Source organism: Leuresthes tenuis, unplaced genomic scaffold, assembly GCF_036924035.1.
Source record: "Leuresthes tenuis unplaced genomic scaffold, fLeuTen1.0.hap1 SCAF_8, whole genome shotgun sequence".
Lineage (NCBI taxonomy): Eukaryota > Metazoa > Chordata > Actinopteri > Atheriniformes > Atherinopsidae > Leuresthes > Leuresthes tenuis.
This window is the reverse complement of record NW_027325362.1, coordinates 35,852,413-35,877,387: the sequence shown is the minus strand read 5'-3', so window position 1 is coordinate 35,877,387 and position 24,975 is coordinate 35,852,413. Positions and strand designations below refer to the sequence as shown.

The window sequence follows — 24,975 nt, the reverse complement described above, 5'->3', positions numbered from 1 at the left end:
GTAAGGCAGCATAAAATAATGTAACAACCCGTTACATCCCTTATATATATATATATATATAAGGGATATATATATATAGGGATATATATATATATATATATATATATATATATATATATATATAGGGATATATATATATATATATATATATATATATATATATATACGAAGAAAATACTATACTATATATATACTATATAGTATAGTATATATATACTATACTATACTAGTATATATAGTATATATATACTATACTATACTATATTTAATTTATTTATTTATTCTATATTCACATTAGGCGAGGTTAAACTCGACAAAGTTTCTAGTCGCGCTAAAAATCTGTCTCGCGAGATTTGGGAGCTATCCAAACTTCTATATGTGACCTGTGGGGGCAGTAATGCGTGTTTGCTACGTCTAGCCTGCCAGAACCTAAAGAAGGAGAAGGAAAAGAAGAAGAGGAGAGGAAGCAGCAAGCAGCCAGAATGACGCAGGAAAATACTCTCGAAGATGCCCCCGCCACTTTCAAATCGTTTGTTTGGCAGCAGTTTGGGTCCCCGGCGGAAATGATAAATGGCAGTAGAGTGACTGATAAGACACTGACAATATGCAAGCATTGTATGAAAATAATGCCATACACTGCAGTGATTTAGTTTCAATTTGTGGAGGAAGTTTATTAAAAGCTCATTCTTACAACATGCATGTAAAGAGTTATTATATATATATATATATATATATATATATATATATAGGAAGCATGATTCAGAGGACATCCAAGTCATCCCATTTCATCCCTGCCTCGGTTTACTAACTCCTCCTTTCAATGTAACTATTCACAGCACACCTCATCAGTATTAATAGGCTGATACCACCGTTTTTAGACGTGATGCTCGCTTCATGCCCACCAAGCATTGACAGCAAATCCTCTGTGTGTGTTTAATAAATCTCAGAAGTTAGGTGGAATGGCTTAGTCACAAGTCACCTAATGACTATATTATGAGCCACTGCATTAAGAGGGATTAATACTAATCTTGGTTGTTTCAGTTTACCCTGGGCTGAAGAGGTTGATGGTTTGGGGAAACAACAGAGCAGTGTGTGTTACCGTGACAGGCAGCATGTCAACCACTTCCCAAACACTGTGAAAGTACAAAACTAAGTGACTTTGCATACTGATCACTGCAAAAGGTAAAGCTTGTCTGATATTCCATCTCCCAGACTAAATGCTGTTTAGCTCATCCAGAGCACACCCATATTTAAAATGACAGTTCTTTCGTTGTGCTCCTTACACGGTGAAAAATAATAAAAAATGCTTAGCAACCAGTTCCGTGTCCCTTTGTCCCTTTCTGCAACATTTTAACACAAAAAGAGCTAAGAACAAAGAGCTGATATAAAATGAGTACCGATTAACAGTAGAGTACAAACTAATTCTAAAATAATCATTCTTTCATGAATCTTTTTTTTTTCCAGGAAAAGAAATATCTTTAAAAACCAGCAGATTTCCTGATGGTGGTGGTTCCCCAATTGCAGAGCCTTACTAGGTTAACCAGAACTTCCCAGCGCCAGGCCATAACTAACCAACAAAATAAATAAATGAGTAAATAATATTAGAACAAATAAAAAGTAAAACAGAAATCAATAGCCCAAAAATGTGCTTCTGAGTGTCACATCTGCAATAATAATTCAATAAATACAAACGGAACTTAACTTCCAAAACAAAATAACTTGAGTACTTTGTCAGGGAAATACTCTCTTTTGTATTGTATTAACTGTATTAAGACAGAAATCAATATTATGTTGACTGAAAAGATATAGAAAACTACACTTTTTAGTATTTATAGTTATTAGGCTTACTTTCTTTAGTGTCTGCAATTTGTGACAAATACAAATGTTATTTTTCCTTTTTATCCTTTCATTTACTTTGTGATTTATCGCACAACTCTTTCATGTCTCTATGGAAACTGTAAGGAGTTTTTGACCTTCCTTACCATTTGTACTGGGGGATCCACACACACAGATGAAATAATAATCGACAATGGGTGTGTCAAATTGCCACAAAGGTCTCTTATAATATCAGACACCCCTGCTGACTGGCTGTCTTTTGACCTGCTGCTTGAAAAGAGACAAAATTCAATTCTACAAGACACAACATGATTACATTCTAGATGAATGAAAAGAGAAACCATTGAAGTCTTAAAATAGGCACCTGTGAATCCTTCCTATGACGGCCTCAAAAACTATAGTACCAACTAAAAAATAAATAAAGAAGGAAGATGTCGACTGTACTTTTAAAGCAATTACATGAACTGATAAAATGTGATCATTTTAAATCAGATAAAACAAAATGTCAGTATATCAGTTTAACTGAGCATAAATTGATTAAATTAATTTAATGGTCTGGATTTATCAATCATTTGTGTTAAAGAAGCAGGGTTACGATCCATCTATGTATCCATTTTTCATACCAGCTTAACCAAATTCAGAGTTGGGGGTGGAGCCTATCCCGGCTGTCATTGAAGGGAAGCAGGGTTAAGATGAATTGCTAAATTTGCATCCATTTCCAGTCAGTGGTAAGAAGCGTTTCTCTGTGTGTACAAGTTCATATGTGTAGTTTCTTTTTGTTAACATTTTTATCTATTCTATACAATGATTTTCACTAATTTACAGTATATCAAATATGTGACCTTTCATGGCCTATTTTTCCCAACTCTACATGCAAAGCAAGGATCAAACACTACCTGAGGCAGCTCATTCACAGCATTAAATTCTGTCATCTTTAAAGATCTTTCAGTTTTTTTAAACACTAAACTGATCAATCTGAGGCCTTATCGAAACCAAAGATGCTTTCAAATATATAACTTAATGAGTGAAATAAAACTATACTAACGTCAATTACATTTCATAATTAAAAATAAATTTAAATACATTTTTTAAAAAATCGTATAATGCATTCATAAGCTTATGCATACAAGCTCTCCATATGCAACAGGTTGCCCTCTCCATGGAAACACATGGTCACTTCAAAACAACAGATGCTTACAAGGGACATTTCGAGCCGTTAATGCTACACAGGCTCCATGGCGGGGAAACATTAAAGCCTATCGGGTTTATCCCCACGGGCCCACTGAAATGCTCTGCTCAGAGTGGTTGGAGATGGCCCGAGCTGGCTTAGCAAACCAAGGCGACAACTGTCATAAATTACTCCCTTGTGGGCCTGCATGTCAACCAAACAGGGGACACGGAGCAACAGGGCTGGATTTGACAGACCACAGAGCCACGAGGGCAGCCAAACAAACAGTCAGGTTGTGGCAGTAACTCTTCACCTATGAATAAAGATGTCAGCAAAAGAACAACTATTTAGTTGGATGATTTTTTTTCCATTTGCCTATTCATGAACAAAGAAAATTGCATTCTCAAACTATTCTGATAAGCGTCACAATCAGTTCAAGAAGGTTTTCATATGCATACATCTTCAGCCTTCTCATTGGCTTCCATGAAATCCAAGTTTCCTTGTTTCTCATAGCGTGTCAACTCAAGGAGGGGCTGAGTGGCTGACGAGGAGAGAGAAAAATGAGCCACTTCGCTGCTGTTCACATGGCAGTTCACTTCCACTCATGTATAAAGTGCACCTCCCTGGGGCTTTCTGTTTGTCATAAAGCATCTTTCAGCACATCATTTAGGCCAAACTTGAGAGGCAAAAAGCTAAAGAAAACTAAATGCAAACATAATTTACTGAAGTCTGTTGGACTGTACCACTGAGGCTGTTTGCCAAGAGTGCAGTAATTCTAAACCAAGCTGCACTAGAGCCTCCTTAAAAGTAATTATGAGATAACTGTCAGACAGCTCAGCAAATGGGGATGAGATCCAAGGAGGGCATTATTTTCATGAATATATGAATGAGTTCTGTACTAAAAGTGACAGAGCTGTTTGTAAACACATTGTTCCTGGTCTTAAAAAGAATGTTGAAGAACAAAATGCACAGCAAGCCCAAACATGACTTTTTGTTTCTCATTTAGCAAATGGCAGCAATATTACCTGCAGTTAGGACACATGTATTACATGTGAAAAAGCAAACTGTAAGGCATAACAAAGTAAATGGAAATAACTTCAAAGCTGAAAGATAGCCAATAAGTGAAAATGAGAAGTGCATGGTTTTCAGTTATTTTGGCTTTTATAGACTTCACAAGGGTTAGCTCCAAACCACAAAATAGCGGGCCTCTCAATCGCATATTGTTCTGCTCAACAAAAAAAAAGTTAAAAGGTGCCACTGTCGCCATATAGGTGGTCGCAAAACCATATTCTACAGCATGATGCATGCAAAATCCCAATGCACACTGGTAAAATTGGAAAATAAATACATATACACATAGACATGCAATGTCTGTGTTTTTGTGTGTATATATACACACACACACACACACACACACACACACACACACACATTATCTATATAAAGATATATACACACATACACCCACAAAAGCATGCAGAGATTAAAATCTTGTCATTTTTGTTTGCTGCTTTTTCAAACATGTACCCTTATTCTCCACAATGTTGGTTTCTGCAGTGTAATGCGTCTCCCTCACAGCAGTCCCGTTCTGCACACGCAAGGCTGCGCCTATCCAATCCGACTGGCATCACAGCCATGGAATGCTGAAGTCCACATTTTTCCCATTCAGCAAGGAAAAACGGCCTTTCAAAGCCAATCAGCTAGAAATGTTGCTTTGTTTTTATTTTCGACTGAACTTCCTGGAACCTATTATGGAGCTGTCAGGGATGTATATTTAGCTATGGCAACACAGGGCCTCCTCACCCCCTTGCGCCACTGGTCATGTCACCTCTGATAAACAGAAAAACATTTAGTTATCCCTTTTGTCACCTTAAAAGAAAATGCCATAGTGTGTCTCTAGTTGTATGTGACAGATACCATGTCGACAGCTGTACTAAAGGTCTTTGTAAGCACAAGTGGGGAGGTGTGGGATAAATGTTTGACATAAATATGATATGTTTATGTTCTTCTCAATTAATGACAGTGTTAAGAAATACCAAAAGTATTCATCAAATCCGAGATTCTTTTCAATTCAAGCAATCCAATCCCATCATTTCTATCCCACAATGCACACATAAATCCATCTCTTCAGTCACTGAAGTAGACTGGATTGACATCTATATAGCTTTGCATTGTGGACTAAAAGGTACTGGAGATATGCAAAATAGTCACACCTTAGTCGTATTTTTGATCTTGTTGACATTACCATATGGTGTTATTCATATGGTAAAAGAGACAAGCGGAATATGCAGTTCTGCAATTGCAGTGTATCAGAGACAGGATGAAAAACATGAATTCGGACCGTTATGGTTTCATAAGTGACTAACATCAGGAACCGGCTCTTTCAACACACATATTTGTTGGCTAACACAGTCCGGCTAAAGAGTGTTTGAGCAAAGTCACATGAGAGGAGTTGCATCCAGGCAAGTTGTAGACAGAGGCATGGCTGATTTGCATATTCACAGGTTTATGCGTATAAATTGGGACAGAGTTACGTGTCAGTCATTTTAGGCGTGAAAGGGCTAATCTTTTGAGACAAAAAAATCTAAATATGTCATTTTAAAGAGCTAATATGAGTTCTAGTGGTGGGACTTCAATGCCTAACAACATAAGAAACCACTGTCATGTCAATTCAGTTTATATACCATCATCCAAAGTCAAAAAGACACTTTACAGAGAAAGAGACCAAATTCAACTCAAGTTCAACTACATACAATCTAGTGCATGGAAATCACTTCAATCCTGTTGTTCATACCAACAGTCCATATCATCATTGCAACTGCAATTTTGAACCACAGAAACAATCAAGTATATGAAAAGCTGCAACACAAAGGTTGCATTTTTTATTCTCGTGCCTGCTGTTTAAATGACAATAAGTCACTGAACCGTAAACAAGCATTTGTCCACTTTAAGAAACAAAGGCAGCGTGAACAAATCATTTACAAAAGCAACAAGCAGTCGAACAAAACTGAACCAATGAAAGAAGATTAGGTGAAAAGCTGCTACATCGCTGTTTTGTGTTTGGTCCCTTTACGAAATAGTGGATAGTTGGTTACTACGCACATAGTAGGTAGTTTGGATAGTCGAGGCACATATTCAGAGTCCAATAACCAGCAAATATGCTGATATGCATCATAAAATCCTACACAGGAACGACATGAGTTCAGTGCTTATAGATCTTTGTTATTGCTGAGAAGTCATGTTTCTACTTTTATTCAAAGTCAAATTGGTTCTTCAGCAGCATTCTAATGCATTCAATTTGTAAAAGAAATTCAAATAAAAATAAAGGACAAATTATAGAATGCTTACTTTTCTTCTTATTCTTCTTTTCTACCAACTTTTATGGTAAAATAGTAATAGGTCTCACTTTCAACATATGAGAGAGGTGAACATTATCTGAGATAGTTCTCAACCTCTGCAGCAATGTGTATGTCATTGATAATATGTACACACGAGTATTTAACTTACATGAATAAACAAACAACTGCAACTCATCAATATCACCGAATCAAAAAATAATGGGAAACAACGATAAAGCTGAAGCAGGTGCTTTAAACTGTGCTGCGTTCAAGTCATTATGTTCATATTTGAAAATGGACAAATACAAAGATCCAGTTACATAAAGCCACAAGCACAGTGGTTACATAACCTTTCAGAATCAGAATGGTCGGTGTGCACCTTCTGATAACCCAACCCTCCTTTGACCACCTCAGAACAGATCATTTTGCTTACATTTGTTGGTTTGTTGGAGTGTGAGAACAAAACACAAATCGTCTTTACACTTAGCAAACTGTTCAGCTGCATAAGATTTACCAGTATGCATTGAATGGCACAGCCTGTCTTTTCATTTAATGGTGGTACTGCCACAAAGTACAGATCTATTTTTTTCTTCAACTCAGAGTGCTTACATACTGTATAAATCTAAAACCAATATATGTATGGTGTTGATTATAGAGGACTTAGTTCCCTAAGCTCTGCGTTAGTTTGAACAATAATTAACTGCAATAGCAACATTAATGCTCACAAGTTCACAAGATAATTCCCCTTTGACCCCGGGGTCTGACCCTATGCCTCTTCAGACACAACCCCCGCCTCAGGTCTACAAACCCAAACAATCTGGACTCAGACCGCCCTGTCTCTCACACACACAAACACACGCACAAGCCCTTCCAGGTCATAAATTTAGTAACATTTCACCACTCATGACATACTCAACCCCTACAGGTTTAGCAGGAATCTTTACAATTTAAAACCAACTTACACATAGCTGCATGGCTGGAATGGCTTTTAGCTGCCTTGACCATGCAGGCGCTAGTCAGACTGTGAGGCAAAACAAAGTGTTGTTCTTGTCATTCATGGATTACGCAGTAAAATTAACAAATCTCCACAAGCTACTCACTACAGTATTACCACCAGTGCCAGGTCCAATGCATTTCTTAGCTGTTACTCATCTTTTATTATGCTAAATCAAAATTCTTACATAGAATGATTCTACTGTTGAGCGATGTTAGTTTAATATTTTACCCTTACATAGCTACGTTTTGTTGCATCAGTGATGCAAGTCTGGTATTCTTTGTCATTCTAAGTATAAACTGCGAAACACAAAAACATACTGGGAATCTGGAATAACAGAGCTCATATTTACTATCACAAAGAAATCACTAAAAAACATACAAAATGTTTTTTTTAATTTAGCAGCATTAGCTTTAGAGGCATCACTTCTACAAAACTGTAATATTTCCCTACCAAGGAAGGACCCACGTCAGAGTACGTCCACTCCGAGTGCTCGAATTCATGATTAAAAAAAAGGAGCCGTGTGCTGTGAAGAACGATGGATTTCTGGTTCATGTACAATCAAAACTGCAATTAATGGAATAATACTTTGAATCAGAAAAAATGTTCATCACACAAATAAGTATAGCTGAAAAAAAGATGCAATACAATCCCATCATTTTGCCTCAGCATGAAGATGTAAGGACCCGCTCGAGAAGGCCTTATTTACAGTTTTATTATTTACAATGTTCTGCATACATCACTTATATGCCTGTCATGCATTAAATAACAATTTCTTACTGCAATCTATTGCTTACCTTGATTAACCAACCCAATAGTCGTGGATGAAAATGTGATAATGTAGATCATAAATGTGCATTTTGTAAAGCCGATTTCTTTTTGAAAGATTGAATAAAATCCACAAAACATGGGTGCAAACTGGGCTTGCCAGCATCTAGGTTGGGCCCCAAGTCCTGATGCTTTACTGCATTTCATCCCTCTTTTCTACCCACATTTCTGTGTTTTTCTATAATCAAAGAAGAGGACTGACGCCCAAAACAACTTTTAGTACTATTAGCACTAGACCAGGAGGATCCTCTCTGATCCCAGTCACCCAACTTTTGAACTGTTCAGGCTCCTTCCATCTGGGAGACGGTTCAGGACCATCCGCACCCGAACCAGCGGGTTCAGACACAGCTTCAACCCGCAGCCATCAGGCTTGTGAACTGCTGATGTCACAAAAACCCCAAACAGCACATTTTGTGTCCAACCAGAGGTGTACGGACTCAATTTTCTCTTATTTTCATTCTATTCCATTTCTTTTCTATCATCAGATCAGACTGTAAATACTTTTACATGCTCTGCTAATTGAGCTCACAGCAAGCACAACACGTCATTGCCAGTAATGATGCACGTTGTTACACGGTACATGACAATAAAGAATCTTGAATCTTGAAAAAGTAAATATTTGGATGGAAACCCAGTTATATTTGGCCCTGTAATGGCCTGGTGACCTTCCTACAATGTACCCCTACCCAATGCAAAGAGTAGAAGCTCTTGCTGTGCCATTATGAGTGATGGCACAATTTGTTTCTACTGAAATTAAACAGAGTAATTCAGCTCATTATAGTTCTACAAAATTTCTTGCTGAAAATATTTCAAACATCAAATAAAAATTCCAGATTCTGTACATTTGAAAACATGCCCCTCGTAGAAGTCTTAAAACCCAGACAGACACATTTATGTCAAGCGGCTACTTTGTGCAGTCCAATGCTGTGAAACAAAGGAACGGAGCAGTGAGTGGACATACTTGTGCATATTGGCAAGTCTATTTTGCTTTCGGAGCAATCAACACCTTCTTGTTGCCACAGGTTGTTAGCATGTCTTGTCGTCAGCTGCGCAGGGCCACAGAGGCCTGCTCGGCTGCCTCTCCTGTCAGCACGGCAGCTTTTGTCAAAATTTGTTACCAGCAGTGCTGATCCAGCTCTATTTAAGAAGCGGTGCGTCAACAGGTTTAAAGCACTCCTGTAGCATGTGTCACCTCCTTTTGATTCAATATTTGTGCTTTGAAATGTAGCCAGTTGTTTAATCATGCTCACAAACCAACCACCCATGTATACCCAAAAGCATGCCTGCCCACCTCCTCCCAACAGTCACCCTCCTGCCATCCCTCAACAAGAAATTTTTGACCCATGTCACCTTTACAGCACACAGTCCTTTCAAACCCCCCAGCTGCCACCCAGAAATAGGAAAGCTATTTTTAAATGCTGGTTGTCCAATCAGGGGTGACTGTCTTGTGCCCAAGTACTGTTCCAAGCTCAAACAGGATAGAGATGACAACAATATGGATGATGTGCATAATTCTGTCAAGTGATTTCCCTGAAATAAAATAGGAGTGTCACTCTCCCCGTACTTAGCAAGTAAACCTGCATGCTGTCAGTTTCAATAGGATCATAGTACAAATATTTTAAAAGCTTCCTCCATCATATAAACATCTTATATACCACTATCTATAGAGAAAAACACACTTTCAAGCCATCTCTTGATAGACTGAACAGGATGAAGAGACCAGACAAACTGGAATAATCACACGGTGATCAGAAGATATCAAATCGTTTAATTAAATGTCTTAAAATCCTGCTTCAAAGGAAACATTGTTTTCAGCGATTACAACTAAATAAAATTGTGGTGCATGTTTAGTATCTGTGAGAATCCAAGCTTGAGACCAACAGCGGTGCAATGCTTAACTAATTGGATATGTGTATTACAATGTCTGTGGTCACAGCACCCTTATGGGGCATGAAATAACAAGCAGCTGTGTGTGTGTCAAGAGACTTCATATGTGTGTGTGTGTGTGTGTGTGTGTGTGTGCTTAGCTTGTCTGTGGGCGGCATTGCTGCTGAGAGGTTTATTAACCTAGTCCATCAAGGCAGTGAGGGATTCACACTGAGACACCAAAGGCTTAAGGATGTGAGCGCCACACAAGCAAGACAGCAAGACAGTTCCTCTCCGAAATACTAATATGGGCCCTTATTTTCAACCACAACAACTCTAACAACACTCCCTTAACCCCCTCCCCCTGTCCAAAGCAAAGACCTTCATACCAGTGCTGCTTCCACAGCTAGTGAACTGTGTGCTTTGATTTGACTGGCTTTGCTGCCCACTGAGATTGTCAACAACGGCCTCAATTCGTTACCACTGACTTTCCATTTTGGCTCACACTGCAATGCATTATATGTTTATGATAATGACAAAGAGGGTAGTGTAATGCCTAGTTCGTTGTACATCCCCAGCCTACCATACATAACTGTCAATAAGGAATTACAGGACTGTCAAAGACGCAGTGGATCTAAAGATCCTATTTCAGGCCTTCTTTTCACAAATACATTTTACAACATGGCAACAAAGCATACATCAGAATAGTGGAAACACTATCAACTCGGCATGATTTATAGCCATGTGTTTAAAAAACACAGAACTCAGACAAACAGTACAATGCCATAAATGTATTTTGTTTTCATCATTAGTTCTGCCACACGTGACAAAGCAGTTTGCTGTTGCCAAAGGCAGTTGAAACCGCAAAAGTGAGTATAATATTGGTATTATTGCATCAACTCTTATGTCAATGAATCACATAAATATATAAAACCAAGAAATCAAGTTGGATTAAGATGAGCAAATGATCTGTCGGGGTAAAAAACGTGTGACTCCAAACACTTTTGTTTTGTCTTTATTTTTCTGCTTCTTTGACCAGGTTCTCTTTGTTATGACACATAAGACGTATGATCCTCCATTTCTCATATACTCCTCCATACTCTCAAACGTCTTATAAGCTCTTACATCCATCAACTGTTTCTTAAACTCTTTTCTTCTTTATAATAAGTTGAACACAAATATATATGTGGTGGAATGGAGGTTTATGATCAATATCTAACACATCTGTGAAAATTAATGTACATTATCTTTGTTGTAAGGAAGCCAAGAATAAAAAAAACGAGCTTTAAACTGTTCTTCAGTGCCATTATGTCACGATCACAAGTTATCCAGAGATCTTTTTTTCTGTGGGGACAGGATCGTTACCATTGTTGTATTAGGCAAACAAGAGAAATACTCTTAAATCTTGTGCCTTAACTCACTGTTTAGTTGTGCATTCTGTCAACAGCCACAACGGTGATCTTAACACAAATATATGCTAACACTGTATTAGAGCAAAAACATATGAGCCATCATTTAAATTACGTTTGTCAGGTGTATTAAATGATTTTAAAGGGACAAAAAGACTAAAATAAACAAAGACAATATGTTGACATGACTTCAAGTTATGTCAACAAAATTAAAATGCCACTAACGCTGCCTTGCATGTGGGCTAAACTTAGAGACCACTGAAAACCTACACCTGACACCTTCGAAATTGTCAATACCAGCTTGTATAGTCAGTCTTGAAAATACTTTTCAGCCAATCAACATGTCACCGCATGCCAACCATGAGCCTGTTTTTAGAGCTGACCCCCACTGAAGAGTTGGTGCTCGATTCAGAGGTGTTGAAACATCCAAATCCATATAATACCCACTGTTTTATTAATGAATCCAAACTCAGCGGTAGTTAATTAGAGCCACGCTGAACTTAAAGCTTAATAGTTGAAGAGCAAACAGGAGGCTGGGTTTGAGTTGGAGTATCTTTCCTGTGGTGAACCCCAATTACCACCTAATAAGAATATACTTAACAGAACATTAAAACACAATCCAGGTTGCACTAAATCCTCATGATCAGTCAAAGCTGACAGCACTGGGAGGGTTAACTGAGCCGATCTAGACTGTGTGGGCCAAGTCTAAAAAAAACATAAAAAAACACAAAAAACAGCTGACACTATTTACAATCTTTGCTGGTGCACTACAACCTTGTTTGTAGAAGATCTGGCCATAGGTTTTGTCCAATATATCTAAACAAGGAGACAGCATGCATTAGCGAAGGTGGTTAAAACATAAGTGTTCTGAGCAAAGACTGTGTACGGACTACAATTCCACAACAAGTGGAACATATTCAGAAACTAACTGTTGATCAGCATATAATCATTGTGAATGATATGACACATTGAAACTAAATCGGATTATAACAACTTCAAAGCTCTAAGAAAACTGCTAAATGTGATTATGTGAGTGAGGAGCACTTTCTCGTCTCCGAGCTTTTGCCCAGACTGTCCTCCACCCTTTCCTCCTCTTGTTTGGGGCTCAGGGGTGCTAGTTTGTTTTGTTCACATCTTGCCCACTCTTCCTGTCAGCACATCCAGCTCCTCCACAGCACCTTCCACCCTCTCTTCCATCTAACCCCTCAGTTCCTGAGCCCACCCCCAACCTAACAGACACCCAGCCAGGATGATTAATAGCCCTCTGCTGGGACTCTCCATCCACTCAGCACATTGTTGAAAACTTCTGAAACAGGACAACAGTTGCATCCCCTCTTTACACTGGGTGTAAGCCCTGCCTGTCAGTCCCCGGTTAGGGCACTGTTAACTGGCCAGATTTACGACTACTAACCAGCACTAGGTGGCAGCCTGTCTGGGGAGAGGACCCACTCCAATTAATCATAGCCATTTTAATGGGGACTTCTGCAACTGGCAGGCCAAATGCTTGTCATTGTACAACACCTGCATAATCCATGGCATCTCTCCATCAACAATCAATCACAATTACATACTGAGCCAGTACAGCCAGTATTCTCTGGCACTGTAACATTTAGCTGGAAAGTTACGGATGCCTTCATTTTGTTCTCAGAAGTCAGGAAACACAAATCAACTGTAAATTAAGGTTTTTGTAAGTTTTAGGATAAAAGATTATATGTAAAACCTTAGGGTATCTTTAAATACAGGGAGTTTCTATAATGAGCGAGAACATTTTTCATTAGCTGTACTGACAAGGTGGCACATTTTGTACATATCACGTTACTATAAAATATACGTTTCTGCCGGAGCAGAAGTCGGCAACGACAACAAAACTAAATGAAGCACTGCAGTATTTCACTCAACTGGACAACAAAATCGAATGCACATTGTGCAGAATGAAGCTAGCTTCCCACGGTTCTACCAGTGCGATGAGGACTCACTTACTAAACCGTCACAAAAATGTTCAGGGGCAAAAAAAACCGACTGAAAGACAACGAAAAATGACCATTGGTTTTATTGTGGCTAAACCACAAGAACAAATAACTTCTTTGGTGATTACCTTTAGTTAAATGATGACATCACGATGACCTCACAACTAATAGACTTTCATTAGCTTGATCAGTCGACTTCTTAAAATGTCCATCACTAAGATCAACACATATTTCTACATACCGAGGATTCAAAATGACCTATTTCTATATTAATTCCAAACATCAGCTTTCTACATGTGTGCACCACCAACAGAAAACAATCTCCCAACTGGTATGAAAAAATATCTTCTCTGTGAATGAATCAGCTGTGACTGATTTTGTCCATTTTGAGAGGGCATTCTTTATGGTGCATGAGAACTCAACACCAAATTCAAAATACTAATTGAATAAAAAGACTATACAAGTAGTCTATAGTCTAACAATTCTGAAATTTCTAAACAAAGCAATTAGAAATATATATATGCAATGTCAATCAAGAAAAAGAAAAATAATTGATGGTTTAGCTCCACTATATGTTTCTAAATATATGTTTAATAAAATGAAAATTGAATGAAAAAATACTTCAATTTGCAAAGAAAGATATAATCTTTTCTCCCCCATTATCAGCAGTCCTTTGTATGACTATTAATACCAGCAGGAATGAACTCCTGTACTGCATGTGTTAATCACATGCTTATAGAAATCATTTATGGTAAAGTGTCAACTTAAACTATTCCAATGTGACATTAATGCAAGTCATGACTCCATGTACTGAGTTTATTGTCTTTTGAGCATATAAAAATAACACTGACAGCTGGAATGATAATCTAACTCGTGATATAATGCTCAAAGCTAGGAGACACCAAGGCCACACAGCAGACATGCTAAACATTGCCATGAGACAGATTCTCCTGCGCGCAGAATGCCCTCATGAGTAAACATTTTTACATAAGTGGCTAAGCGACATGAATCATGGTTCCTACTTCTCAACATTTGCCAGCTGCCTTCTGCTGCTTCAATTGGGAATGATATATGTGTAAAGATCAGGTGGCATGGAAGAGGACAGGAGGGGGTCAGAGGGTTAGGGAGGGGCTAAGGAGCACAAACAGATGCCAAATACTTGGGCTGCGACCCCTGGAGACCTGTCTGTGCTGATCTGACCACAGCTGGGGACTGATACAGCACATACATACACACACTTGACCTTGAAATGAGACAAAGAGGGATGACATGTGCCCCTTAACTCTTAATGACTGACAATATGGCAAAAACGATCGAAATTAGTAATATCACCAATGCATGGATTAGATGATACAAAAACAGAAAGAAGACATTTAAAAATAAAAGTATCGCTGTCGGAGCCTTTATTTTATGTGACAATAGATGAAGTAAAAAATGCCATTCTTTAAGTGTTACATGCTCATGGCCTCAAACTACATGACTTAACATAAATAATTTTTGCCATTATTCTGCAATTCCATTGCAAAATTAGTACTGCTGTGTGCTCTGCTTTGAGGAAACCAGATGAATTATTGTAAAGGTCAGCTGGAGAGTGATCAAATCATGCTCCACCATGTTCATACTGCAACTCAACCATCTACCTCTGGTGCAGTGCTGGTGATTCGAGTCAATTAGAGTTGTGCTTGTGAATTTCATTAGTGACTGGATGAAAAGGAAAAAGCTGTCAGTCAAAAGGCCACTCTAGCTATGTATCTAGGGAGCTGCAAGGGGCTCTAAACCTGTATTTGTATGAATAAAAATGAAGGGATTTAGGAGCAGACTGTTTCTTCAGCAGACTTGTCAAAAATCTGACCTTCGCTGCAGCAGAGGGGGTTGATAGAAAAGGAGAGTAAGAGGTAAGAATTGAAGATTTGAAGCGCTGAGGCTCAGTGGCTTCTGCATAAAGAGGTGAAACTGAAGAGACAAAACCTAGTTCAGGAAAGAAAGGTTGCTCTACACACCCTTTTACTCTGTGATGTCTAGTCAATAAATAAAAGAAATCCACAGAATTCAACAAGTGACAAGGACAGATTTTTCTTTGTGACGTCAATCTTCTAAGAGAGAGACCCAAGTAAGATGTCAAGTAAGACACCAAAACTGTTCTCACACATGAACACCAGAGATGTTCAGGAGAAAGCAGTTTTTCTGCTGTGGCTGTTCACACAAGCATATCCCAGCTGAAACTGGAGAGGGGGGGTGCAGTGGCAAAGGGTGTCGATAGAGCGCAGGAGGCAGCCCATCGTGCAGAAAATATGCTGAAAATCACTGTGTTTCCTTTATGATACATTGAGAATAGTAGACCAGACTTCTTATTGTGTTGAGCTGAGCAGTGCATGCATCTCTTCATGGGGTTCTCTATGCTTTTGCTGCAGCAGAGAAAATTCCAAAGAATATTTTGCTTTCTACTGTGAAATATACAAACTGAAAAAGTTAACGTAGAAATCTCCTACTGAACTGAGAGTCCTTAGTCAAGATGTGAACAATTATCCCCAAATTTAGAGAATTTGCTTTCCTCATCCTTAACATAATTTGTGTAACAGTGTTTTACAAGTTTGAAGAGTATCTCAGTAAGACAAAAAGTACCACGATACTTCAAGTCAGTACAAATGTAAAGACAGATGCTGACCACTGAGCTGTGGAAAGCACTCAATTATATGGGTCTAATGAGGTTAGGGATGGAGCATTAGATATCAGGCCCAATCCAAACCATGCCATTTAAATGAGAGAAAACGCTCCCACTTCCTGAGCCTGACTTGCTTGGCTGAAAGAGCAAGGTGGAGCTGAGGCTTTACAACACATGGTCCATCACTGCCGCTGGTTCAACTGTGCTGCCATTGTTCCGGAGATGTGAAAAGACCTTATATTTTCCAAGAGTTGAAGGAAACTTTTTTTCTTGCTTTGAGAAAAGAGAGACAACACTTCCTTTCCCAGAACAATTTATCTCTCGGCTTGACAAGACTCCCTGCTATATTTACTCAAAATTGCAGATGATATACTTCCAGCTGCAATACTCTCCACCTCCATGGCACATGGCCCTGTCAATCACACGAGTTTCAACAAAACAGAGGTGCCAGAGTACTGAAATCCTCAAACACATGAAGAGAGCTGCAGAGAAAGATGGAAAGAAAGAAAGAAAATAAGAGCAGCAAAACAGAAAGGAACCGAGAAATCTTGTGGGGACTATTTCCATTCGTGGTTGGCTTCTGTTGTTAGAGAGAGCGAGATACACATTCGAATGAATGGAATTACTGAGTTTTCATTAAGCAGACAGCTGGGCAGCTGCAAAGCCTCGAAGCAGCAGCAAAACACAGCCCACCCACAAGATTTTCTACCAACATATTGCTACGTGTCCGTATAAAAGACAAAGCCAGAGAGATCTATTAGTTTGTTATAGTACTGGGAAACAAAACAACTTGATCAGCCTCTCAAGCATAGAATACGCCTCTACTGTGGTTGTTTGATCTCCATTTAGCTTCTTATGAGCTCATAAACGCAACCTTTACGGGGCTGGATGAACAGGAGATTTTGGCTAAAGGATGGAACAGGGCCTTTAAAATGCAAATGCCCTTAAAAATACCAAATCAATTTCCATTCTGGTTAAATACAGTAATGGAATCAGAGAAATATGTTTTTATGAGTTGATAGCCGAAGAGAAATGCTTCAAGGGAGAGGAAAAGGAAAGAGAAGCGTTAACGAGTATGCTGGATTCTTCTACAGCCAGCAGCGCCTGTCCATCTCACAGTGGCAGAGGAATTCCCTGGAGCAGTGGGGGCTTACTACAATGCAGCTCCATGTGTTGCATCTTTCCCATTGCTCACATCTTCTACAAGTGGAGTTGTAGGGCTTCGAGAGCTGCCAGGATTGTCATTGCAAAGGAATGTAGGATTGCCCTGAAAGCCAGCTTGGATCTCAGAGGAGAAGGGGGGGTGTCCAAAAAGCACCATTGTTCAGACACTCAAGCTCACCAGTGATCAGTAAGCACACAGTGATAGTATGATTAGACTAGAGAAATTCTAAGAATCTGATTCAAATGTGACATTGTCACAGCCATTTTAACTTTCGAGCTGATTTACAAGATTTATCGTGTTCATATTCAGCATTCTAACTGCAAACCTGCATCTAATGTGATCAGATAATAGGGGTATTCACAACTGCTTTCTACCACTTAGAAAGGACCTCCAATGGAGAAACTGGATCGTGTATTTACCTGAAGAAGATTAAACAATCTAAGCATTGTAATAGTTCCAGATCATGCAAAACACAGTTAATACAGGCACATACAAGTCTGAACAGATCAGTCTGAGAGCAAAATGTTTATTTATTGGCTCTGAAAATCATCTTCACACACTGTTGAAATTTCTGGTCATCCAAATATGGCATTCGGTGGTACACTGATTCTGTTGCTGAATCCCTCTAAGGCTCATTCTTTTAACCTAAATATGAGGTAAAAAAATCTGCAATATCTGTAAGCCATTGGCTCACCACGTAGTCATATACTTGTTTCTAACATTGAGTTCATGAAGCACTTGGGGATAAAGAAGCCTTCCAAGCAATTTCAGAATGATTTCTTTTTTAGTTTTATAGATATTGATGTTGGAAAGTAATATTGACGAGCGTGAACAAACATCCCTTACTGAACAGACAAAGAATAGCATCCAATGTGATAAAAGTGCTGACTCACTGGGGTTTATACAAATAATATATTTGGGTGTTCTTTTTCTTGAATCTTGAAACGGATTAATCGTTAATGAACAGCAACAGAGTAAATCTTGAAGTTAGGTGAGGGTAGTCATTTTTGAGAGTCACTAGGCAAAAGTTCCAGAGTCAGCATGTTGTAATTTAACTGTTCTTAGAGCAAACTACACTTCTGTACCTCCTCTCAACTATCTTTTTGTGCCTTTGAAAATCTGTGAAAGGAGATTTTGGACAACTAACAACCTTTTAGGGGGGGTGCTCCTGTTGGTTTATCTTTAAACGCATGCATATCTCTTGGGATCTATTCCAACAGTAGCAACAACTGTCTAGATTGCACAGCAACCCAAAAATACAACAATGTAACAGTGTAAAAAGATCCCCTCAGTGTACTTAGTGCTGTGTCCAGTAACACCTGTACATGAACTTCCTGTTCTTCTCCTGGACAGGTAAGCTGTTAGTTTAACTGTATCATCTAAATAAACTGGAGTTCTGTTTCAACTTGTGCTGATAGTTGAAAACAGATGACCAGCTTTGATGAATGGTGGTGGACATGAAAGCATCTAAACTGGTACTGATCTCAACAAGCACAGAAGTGTATGACCTCCCCGTCCAACATACCTTTTATGTTATTGAGTATTTCCTTGAGTTGACTGAAGCTATTGAGTAATGGGTCCTGTTCTTCATCCTAGGCAGAAAAGAACAAAAAGAAAATGATGGGTGCACAGAAGGCAATCAGAGACACAATATATCACACGCTTTAAAGCATTTTTGCATTACAGTTCATTTAATAGTTGCAGTCATGAGTAATTTACCTAATATTTGTGATCTAATCTTAACAAAGTTAAAAATCAGTAAAAACAGTGTACCAATGAAGTATGGGTATTCCATCTGGAGTTCCTCTTTATAGCTCCAACGACAGTGGTAATTTCACCGTGCACGATGTAAATATTCTTGTCCACCATGCTGCTTTTCTGACTGAAAAGAATAAGACAGAAGATGTCAGTTTGAGTAGAGCTGAAATATCTAGCAATGCATCTAGATTTGTCTCAGTATATTGCATCTTCTAATTACTATATAACTGTACATAATTACCTTTTCCTTAATAAATACAAGCAATCAGATCAAAACCAGTCACTCAATAAGCCACCACAGTACTGTACATATCGTACATTTGAGGTATCTTTCATGGGATGGTTACGCAGCTAGCTTTGCTTACTGAGTTTTCACAGAGTTAGAGAGCAATGCTGCAGCACCTCCACAACTGTTGGCTGGCTTGAGACTGCAGACGTTAGGTCAGGGTAAAAAACAGCTAAAGTGGTTCCTGATATTAGCTGTACAACAAAAGTATTTCATTTTTGCACAGCAGATTTTTCCTATCATGTTTTTTTTTTATTCAAATAATTTAAAGTGTTTCCAGTAAAAAAAACAAATAAATAATGGTAGTCTAATAATGACCAGTCTAACTGTCAGTGTGAATTTGAGCATAAAAAAACAAAACACCTGGATCTAATGGAAGAACTGTACTAAGAGCTAATATTAACAGGTGAGTCCTGTTAAAGATCTACGTGCACTGAAATAACCCGAGTGTTTCTAATGACACAAATACAGTATGTTGGCTCAAAATACATCACGAGTATACGGTAAAATCCTTTACATGAGACGCTTAAACACCAGTTTCGTCTAAGGTCTAAAATGAAAATGTGAAGTAAATCTGAAGTTTAATGTATATGAAAATTAAAGACATCAAGCTTTAAGTCAAAGTCTGGGAATTCTCACACTAAAAATGCATACAGGACCAAAGAACTAAACAGCACATTTCCTTGTCCATCTTGATAATGCCTTAAACAAATATGGATAACCAAACAGAATCAGATTGACACGGTGTTCATGTTTGACAAGCAGAACAGTTCAAAATGGTTAGATTAACCTTTTTTCTAGTGTCATCAAAGTCGTAGCCGATAAGACTCTTATTCAGGAATAAGATTTATGAGTCTAAGGACTGGGTGACCAAGGCCAGTTTCTATTAAATTCACTAAGTCTATTCAAAACAATAATGAAAAAGGTAAAGGCAATAAAAGTAAGGACACACTGACAGACTTCCAACTGACAACTTCATGATGCAATATTCTCTAACAGAAAATAGCTGCAAAGCTCTCACAGTGTCAGTGCTTCCTTTCCAACTGCACAAGCCTGGAAGGCTGATAGGCCTTTTTCTAACGACACAAAAAGCAAAAAACATTGAAATTAAACAGAAGAATGAAGAAGAAGAATTAAAGAAGAAGAACAAGAAGGGTAATAATAATAATGATGATGATAATATGAAGAATATTGTGTTAGTCAGACCAAGACAACATGAATATAAATATAAATACAGCCGAATTCCTTTGTTCCTTTGTCTGGCAGTCGTTGGATGCATCAGTGACGGAAAAGAGGCTGAGTACGGGGAAGTGGTCAGCCATTTTGTGGCATGGTCCAGAAACAATTATGTCATCAAACAAAAAAGATGACTGGATTTTAGGAGAACCAGGAATGAGCCAAACACCATTTCCATACAAGAAGGGACAGAACAAACTGGACTTCTTAACAAGGCGTAGGTCTTTCATTGTTTGCACTAAGATGTTGCGTTTGTAGGGGCAGCAGCATCAGAGCCAGTGACTCAAAGAAACTGAACACACTGATAAAGAAGACTGAAGCTGTGCTGGGGCTGAAGACCCTGGAGTGATTGTTCAAAGAAGAATCCTGTACAAGTCCATGTACATAATGGACAATACTGCCTACCCTCTACATAACATAGTGTTAAAACAGTGTGTTCAGTAAAAAGCTTCCTTTTTCACTCCTGGTCATTTTCATAGAATGTATCCTGTACATGATTACTGGCTCCTTTATCTTATATTTGCTTGCAGAGCCATAGGCAACAATAGCAACCTCTAAATAGTTGTTTCTATTTCGAAAAATCTTGCACCTTTCAGTTTCTGCCACTTGTCCAATTCAATGTGTTTGAGCTTTTCTAAATTTGCATTTTGGAAAGGAAAATATTAACTTTTTACAGTAGTAACTTAATAGGTCCTAATTTTGTCAAGTAGCAAATTCAAACTCTTGACTGAGCAAAAACCATTTGGAGAAGATGGAGATGGATGATATGACATCACTCATGTCATGGCTACCTTAATCACCCAACCTCAACCCCATAGAGTATGAACGATGGGTTTGAACAATGCAGCCAACAATTCATCAATGTCTGACATTTCAACATTATGTACTGATTCTTAATATCAGTACATAAAAATTATTTTCATAGTAGTAGTTCAACAAGAATACTTATTTTACCAAAGTATTCTTACAACAAAAAAAAGGTTGTTTCATTTTATAACTCAACATACATTAAGTATCTGGAAAAAAACTAGCAAACTACTACCTATGGAGTAGTACTAAATATTTAGTTAGACCAATTCTAGATGAAATAACGGCATGCATTCACCAGGGCATTGTTTCAATAAGCTTTTGTAATGTCACAACAATCATTTTATCCAGAATCACATCATTTCTCAATAATCAATATTGTATTGATAACAGGAAGAGCATATTGCAAAGATTCACAATGGTTCTCAACACCACAAATCTCTTCAATCACCTTAAACGTCACCACAAAGTACAGCATGATGAAACCATACAAAGAAAAAAAAAGACAGACGTCAATAACTGGAACCTTGTACAATGCAACGCCATACCCCCAAACTCCAGTACACATAAGGAGATAACAGCAGCTATCACATATCACCTGGCCAAAGATATGGCACACTGCACAACATGAGGGATTTCAGAGGATGACTACAACTTTTTTTAACGTTTCGCTCCCCGACATGTAATAAGCAGCAGCAAAGGTCGGGGCAGATTTGCGGGAAATCGAACATTTTTCCACTACGTCTGATTTGTGGTCCAGTCGCACCATGGAGCCCTTTTTCAGTATGACGGTTCATTTTACAGCGCCTGATTTCACTATCAAAAGCCAGTGCTTACAGACGGCTTTTTTTCCCCGAAGACCATACAGCAGTGGCCCTAGCACAGGGATTAAAGGATACCCTCTCATCTTGGAGTCTGAAAGAGGATAAACTGACCTGCATCACAACCAACAACAGTCAAAACATAGTAAAGGCCATCACCCTCAATGACTGGACCAGGATGCAATGTTTTGGCCATAGACTCCATCTGGCAATAGGTGAGCTCCTTTATAAAGTCACAACAAAAAAAGAATTAACTGTATTGCATTTTTATCACCACAACAACAATAATACTACTTTTGAAAAGTCTAATAGTAGTTGATGTTGATATTGCCCTTTTTTTCGCAGTTGTCTTTTTCTCCCTGTGAAAAAAAAAATGCGCCAGAGAATTGTGATCTCAATTCTAAGTTAAAAAACAGTGATTCACATTTTTTCCAGAATCGTGCAGCCCTAGTCTGATATCAGAATATGCACCGCATTCCCCTTTCTTCAAAGGGCAACAAGAAATGGCAGCAAAATATTGCCAGTACAACTTGCAGAAAGGCCCCTTTTACATGTTTGCACATAAATGTACAGTTACTCTCCAACGTTACTGAAGAACAGAGGTGTCAGAATGTGGTATGGAGTTGATTACATGATCTAAACCAGAACCAGTTGACTACATACAAGGTTTTTGACTAAACCAGATCAGACCACTAGTTGTCAGAACAACTTTGAAAGTTAAGTGGTTGTAATGAGCTGCTTCAGCTGCAGACTGAGCTGAAGACAGCTATCTGATGTGATCGCCTGTCACCTGTCACTGAAGCTGCACACCAACTATTTAGCAGGTGAGGGGAGATAACATATGGCAGCAAGCACATTAAGATGGCCATTAAAATGGTTTGGACAATAATAGGCCGATCAGACTGGTAACTTGACCCTTCGGAAATACACTTTTTTTTCCCACCATCACAAGATATGTCTTCCAACTTGGTTGTTTCTACATCAGTTCAGGTAAAATGACACATTGACAACTGAAATGTATTAAACACTGCAGTACTTCTCCGAGGCTCTTTCTTATTTGTTAAATTCAGTTGGTGACTTTGTGTGTGTGTATGCGTGTATGTGTGTGCGTGTGTCAGGCAATGTATCTGTATTACAATTCAAGACACTGTGTAATTACGGCAAGGACTGTGTAACTTGTGGTCGTGCCAAACAATTTCCAATCTGTTGTGTCAGATGTTTAATCTGTATCATTCAAAGTACCGTTTGCCTGTAAGTATTCAACATTTCTTCCATTCCCCTGCAACTGTGCATTTGCATAGTTTGTCTTAGTGACTGCAGACAGAGACGTGGGAGTTTTTCCATTTCATTTGACAATATTTTTCTTTTATTGTTTAAGTTTTAGAATTTTATTTTAGCGTGAATAAATAAAATCGGAAGAAGCATACATCCACCAAGGACATTACAGTTTACAGTCATTTAGGCTAAAAGGACCTGTTCTTTAGGCCTGTGGCAATTCATCTCTCCACCTATTCCACCTATGTCATTCTGAATTTGTGAATAAAATTCGTTCCAGCACGCTTTACAGTAAACTCTGGGCTTCCTTCCTTGATCTCAGATGTCAGAGACAGCTTGTTCGTTTCACTTACTGATAATGACAAGCTCATTATCACAATTTTACGGCAGCTTTGTAACTTGTAAGATGAACAGAACGAGGCAGTTTAAAACAACTTCAGTAACAAATCATCACACGCAGTGGATAGCCATTACGAAACCTCAAATGCACGTCATACAAGTGCAACATAACACAGCCATGCAAAACACTAAGAATTATAAGTTTGACACTTTTAGCTGCTTGGTAGGAAAGGGAGCTAGCTAATTAGATCAAGACAGAGGCGTTGACGAGACTGTGAAGCAAGTATGACATATCCACCAACATTGTGAGATGGATAAACTGCTGACAGTCATCTTGGTGACACTGAAATTGCAGAATATATCTCATGAATACTGTTAAATGTATTTAAACAGGTCTCTTTACTTGCTAATTCGTTACAAATTACCTGCCCAGAACCCTGATAGCTAACCATCTAGCTCAACTAGCTAGCGTATAGCAAACATGTCTTCAGAGTCTGCACTTACATACGTTTACTCATCTCTTTTATTTCATGGAACAGAATCCTTATTTACAAATACATCTTCGCACTAGTTCAGCACAGAATAAACAGATGTATTACCTTTGTGTGGCTTCTATCTTAAAAATGGAGTCCTGGTGTAGCTTATGCTAGCCTTGCACGACAAGCTAGCACGCTAGCCGGCCAACAGTGAATGAAGAAGACCAAAATTCAGTTCACTGTAACAGTCAGACAATTTAAAATTTTCGAACATTCCACTGTGTGATAACGTACTATTTCCAAAAAGTAGTTATTTATTCAATCTTGAAAAACTCCCCATAAGTGAATAAATTGAACAACTTCCTGTAGCTGTCAATCTGGTTCTGGTAAACACACTGACGTGGAAATACTGTGCAGTCTCAACCTAGCTTGACTACTAATTTGATTGATGTGCTGCTGAACGTATTATTTAAAGATAAAGATCCATGAATTTATGGTGTAGTCAAAGCTAAGGCTGTAGTAGAACTTGTTCGTTTTTTTTTTAAATCATTTAAAGTGAAACTGATATTGAAAGAAGAAAGTATCACTTGTGTTATAGAGAGATGAGGGCGGGATAAAGCAAGCAGCATAAGAGTAAAGGTAGGTTGTACCGTTTTGATGACGAAAACATGGCCTGTATCTCCACTGAGACTGCATTCCGAATGTAATCCCATTGTGAAGTCTGTCTGTAATCTCATTAACGTG

General features: G+C 38.4%; 1 protein-coding gene across 5 annotated transcripts in view; it reads right to left on the bottom strand.

The window, feature by feature from the left end:
* Positions 1-24,643, bottom strand: part of gbf1 (golgi brefeldin A resistant guanine nucleotide exchange factor 1) — a 90,749-nt gene extending 66,106 nt beyond the window's left edge. For 4 of the 5 annotated variants that reach the window (XM_072391598.1, XM_072391594.1, XM_072391597.1 and 1 more), the window contains exons 1-3: positions 24,355-24,643; positions 19,007-19,115; positions 18,759-18,825 (exon numbers count right to left, since the gene is read on the bottom strand). In XM_072391598.1, the coding sequence (XP_072247699.1) occupies positions 18,759-18,825; positions 19,007-19,102 (163 nt within the window). In that variant the 5' untranslated portion in view covers positions 19,103-19,115; positions 24,355-24,643. The remainder of the gene's footprint in view (positions 1-18,758; positions 18,826-19,006; positions 19,116-24,354) is intronic. The other variant, XM_072391595.1, reaches the window with a different exon arrangement.
* Positions 24,644-24,975: the final 332 nt, after the last annotated feature.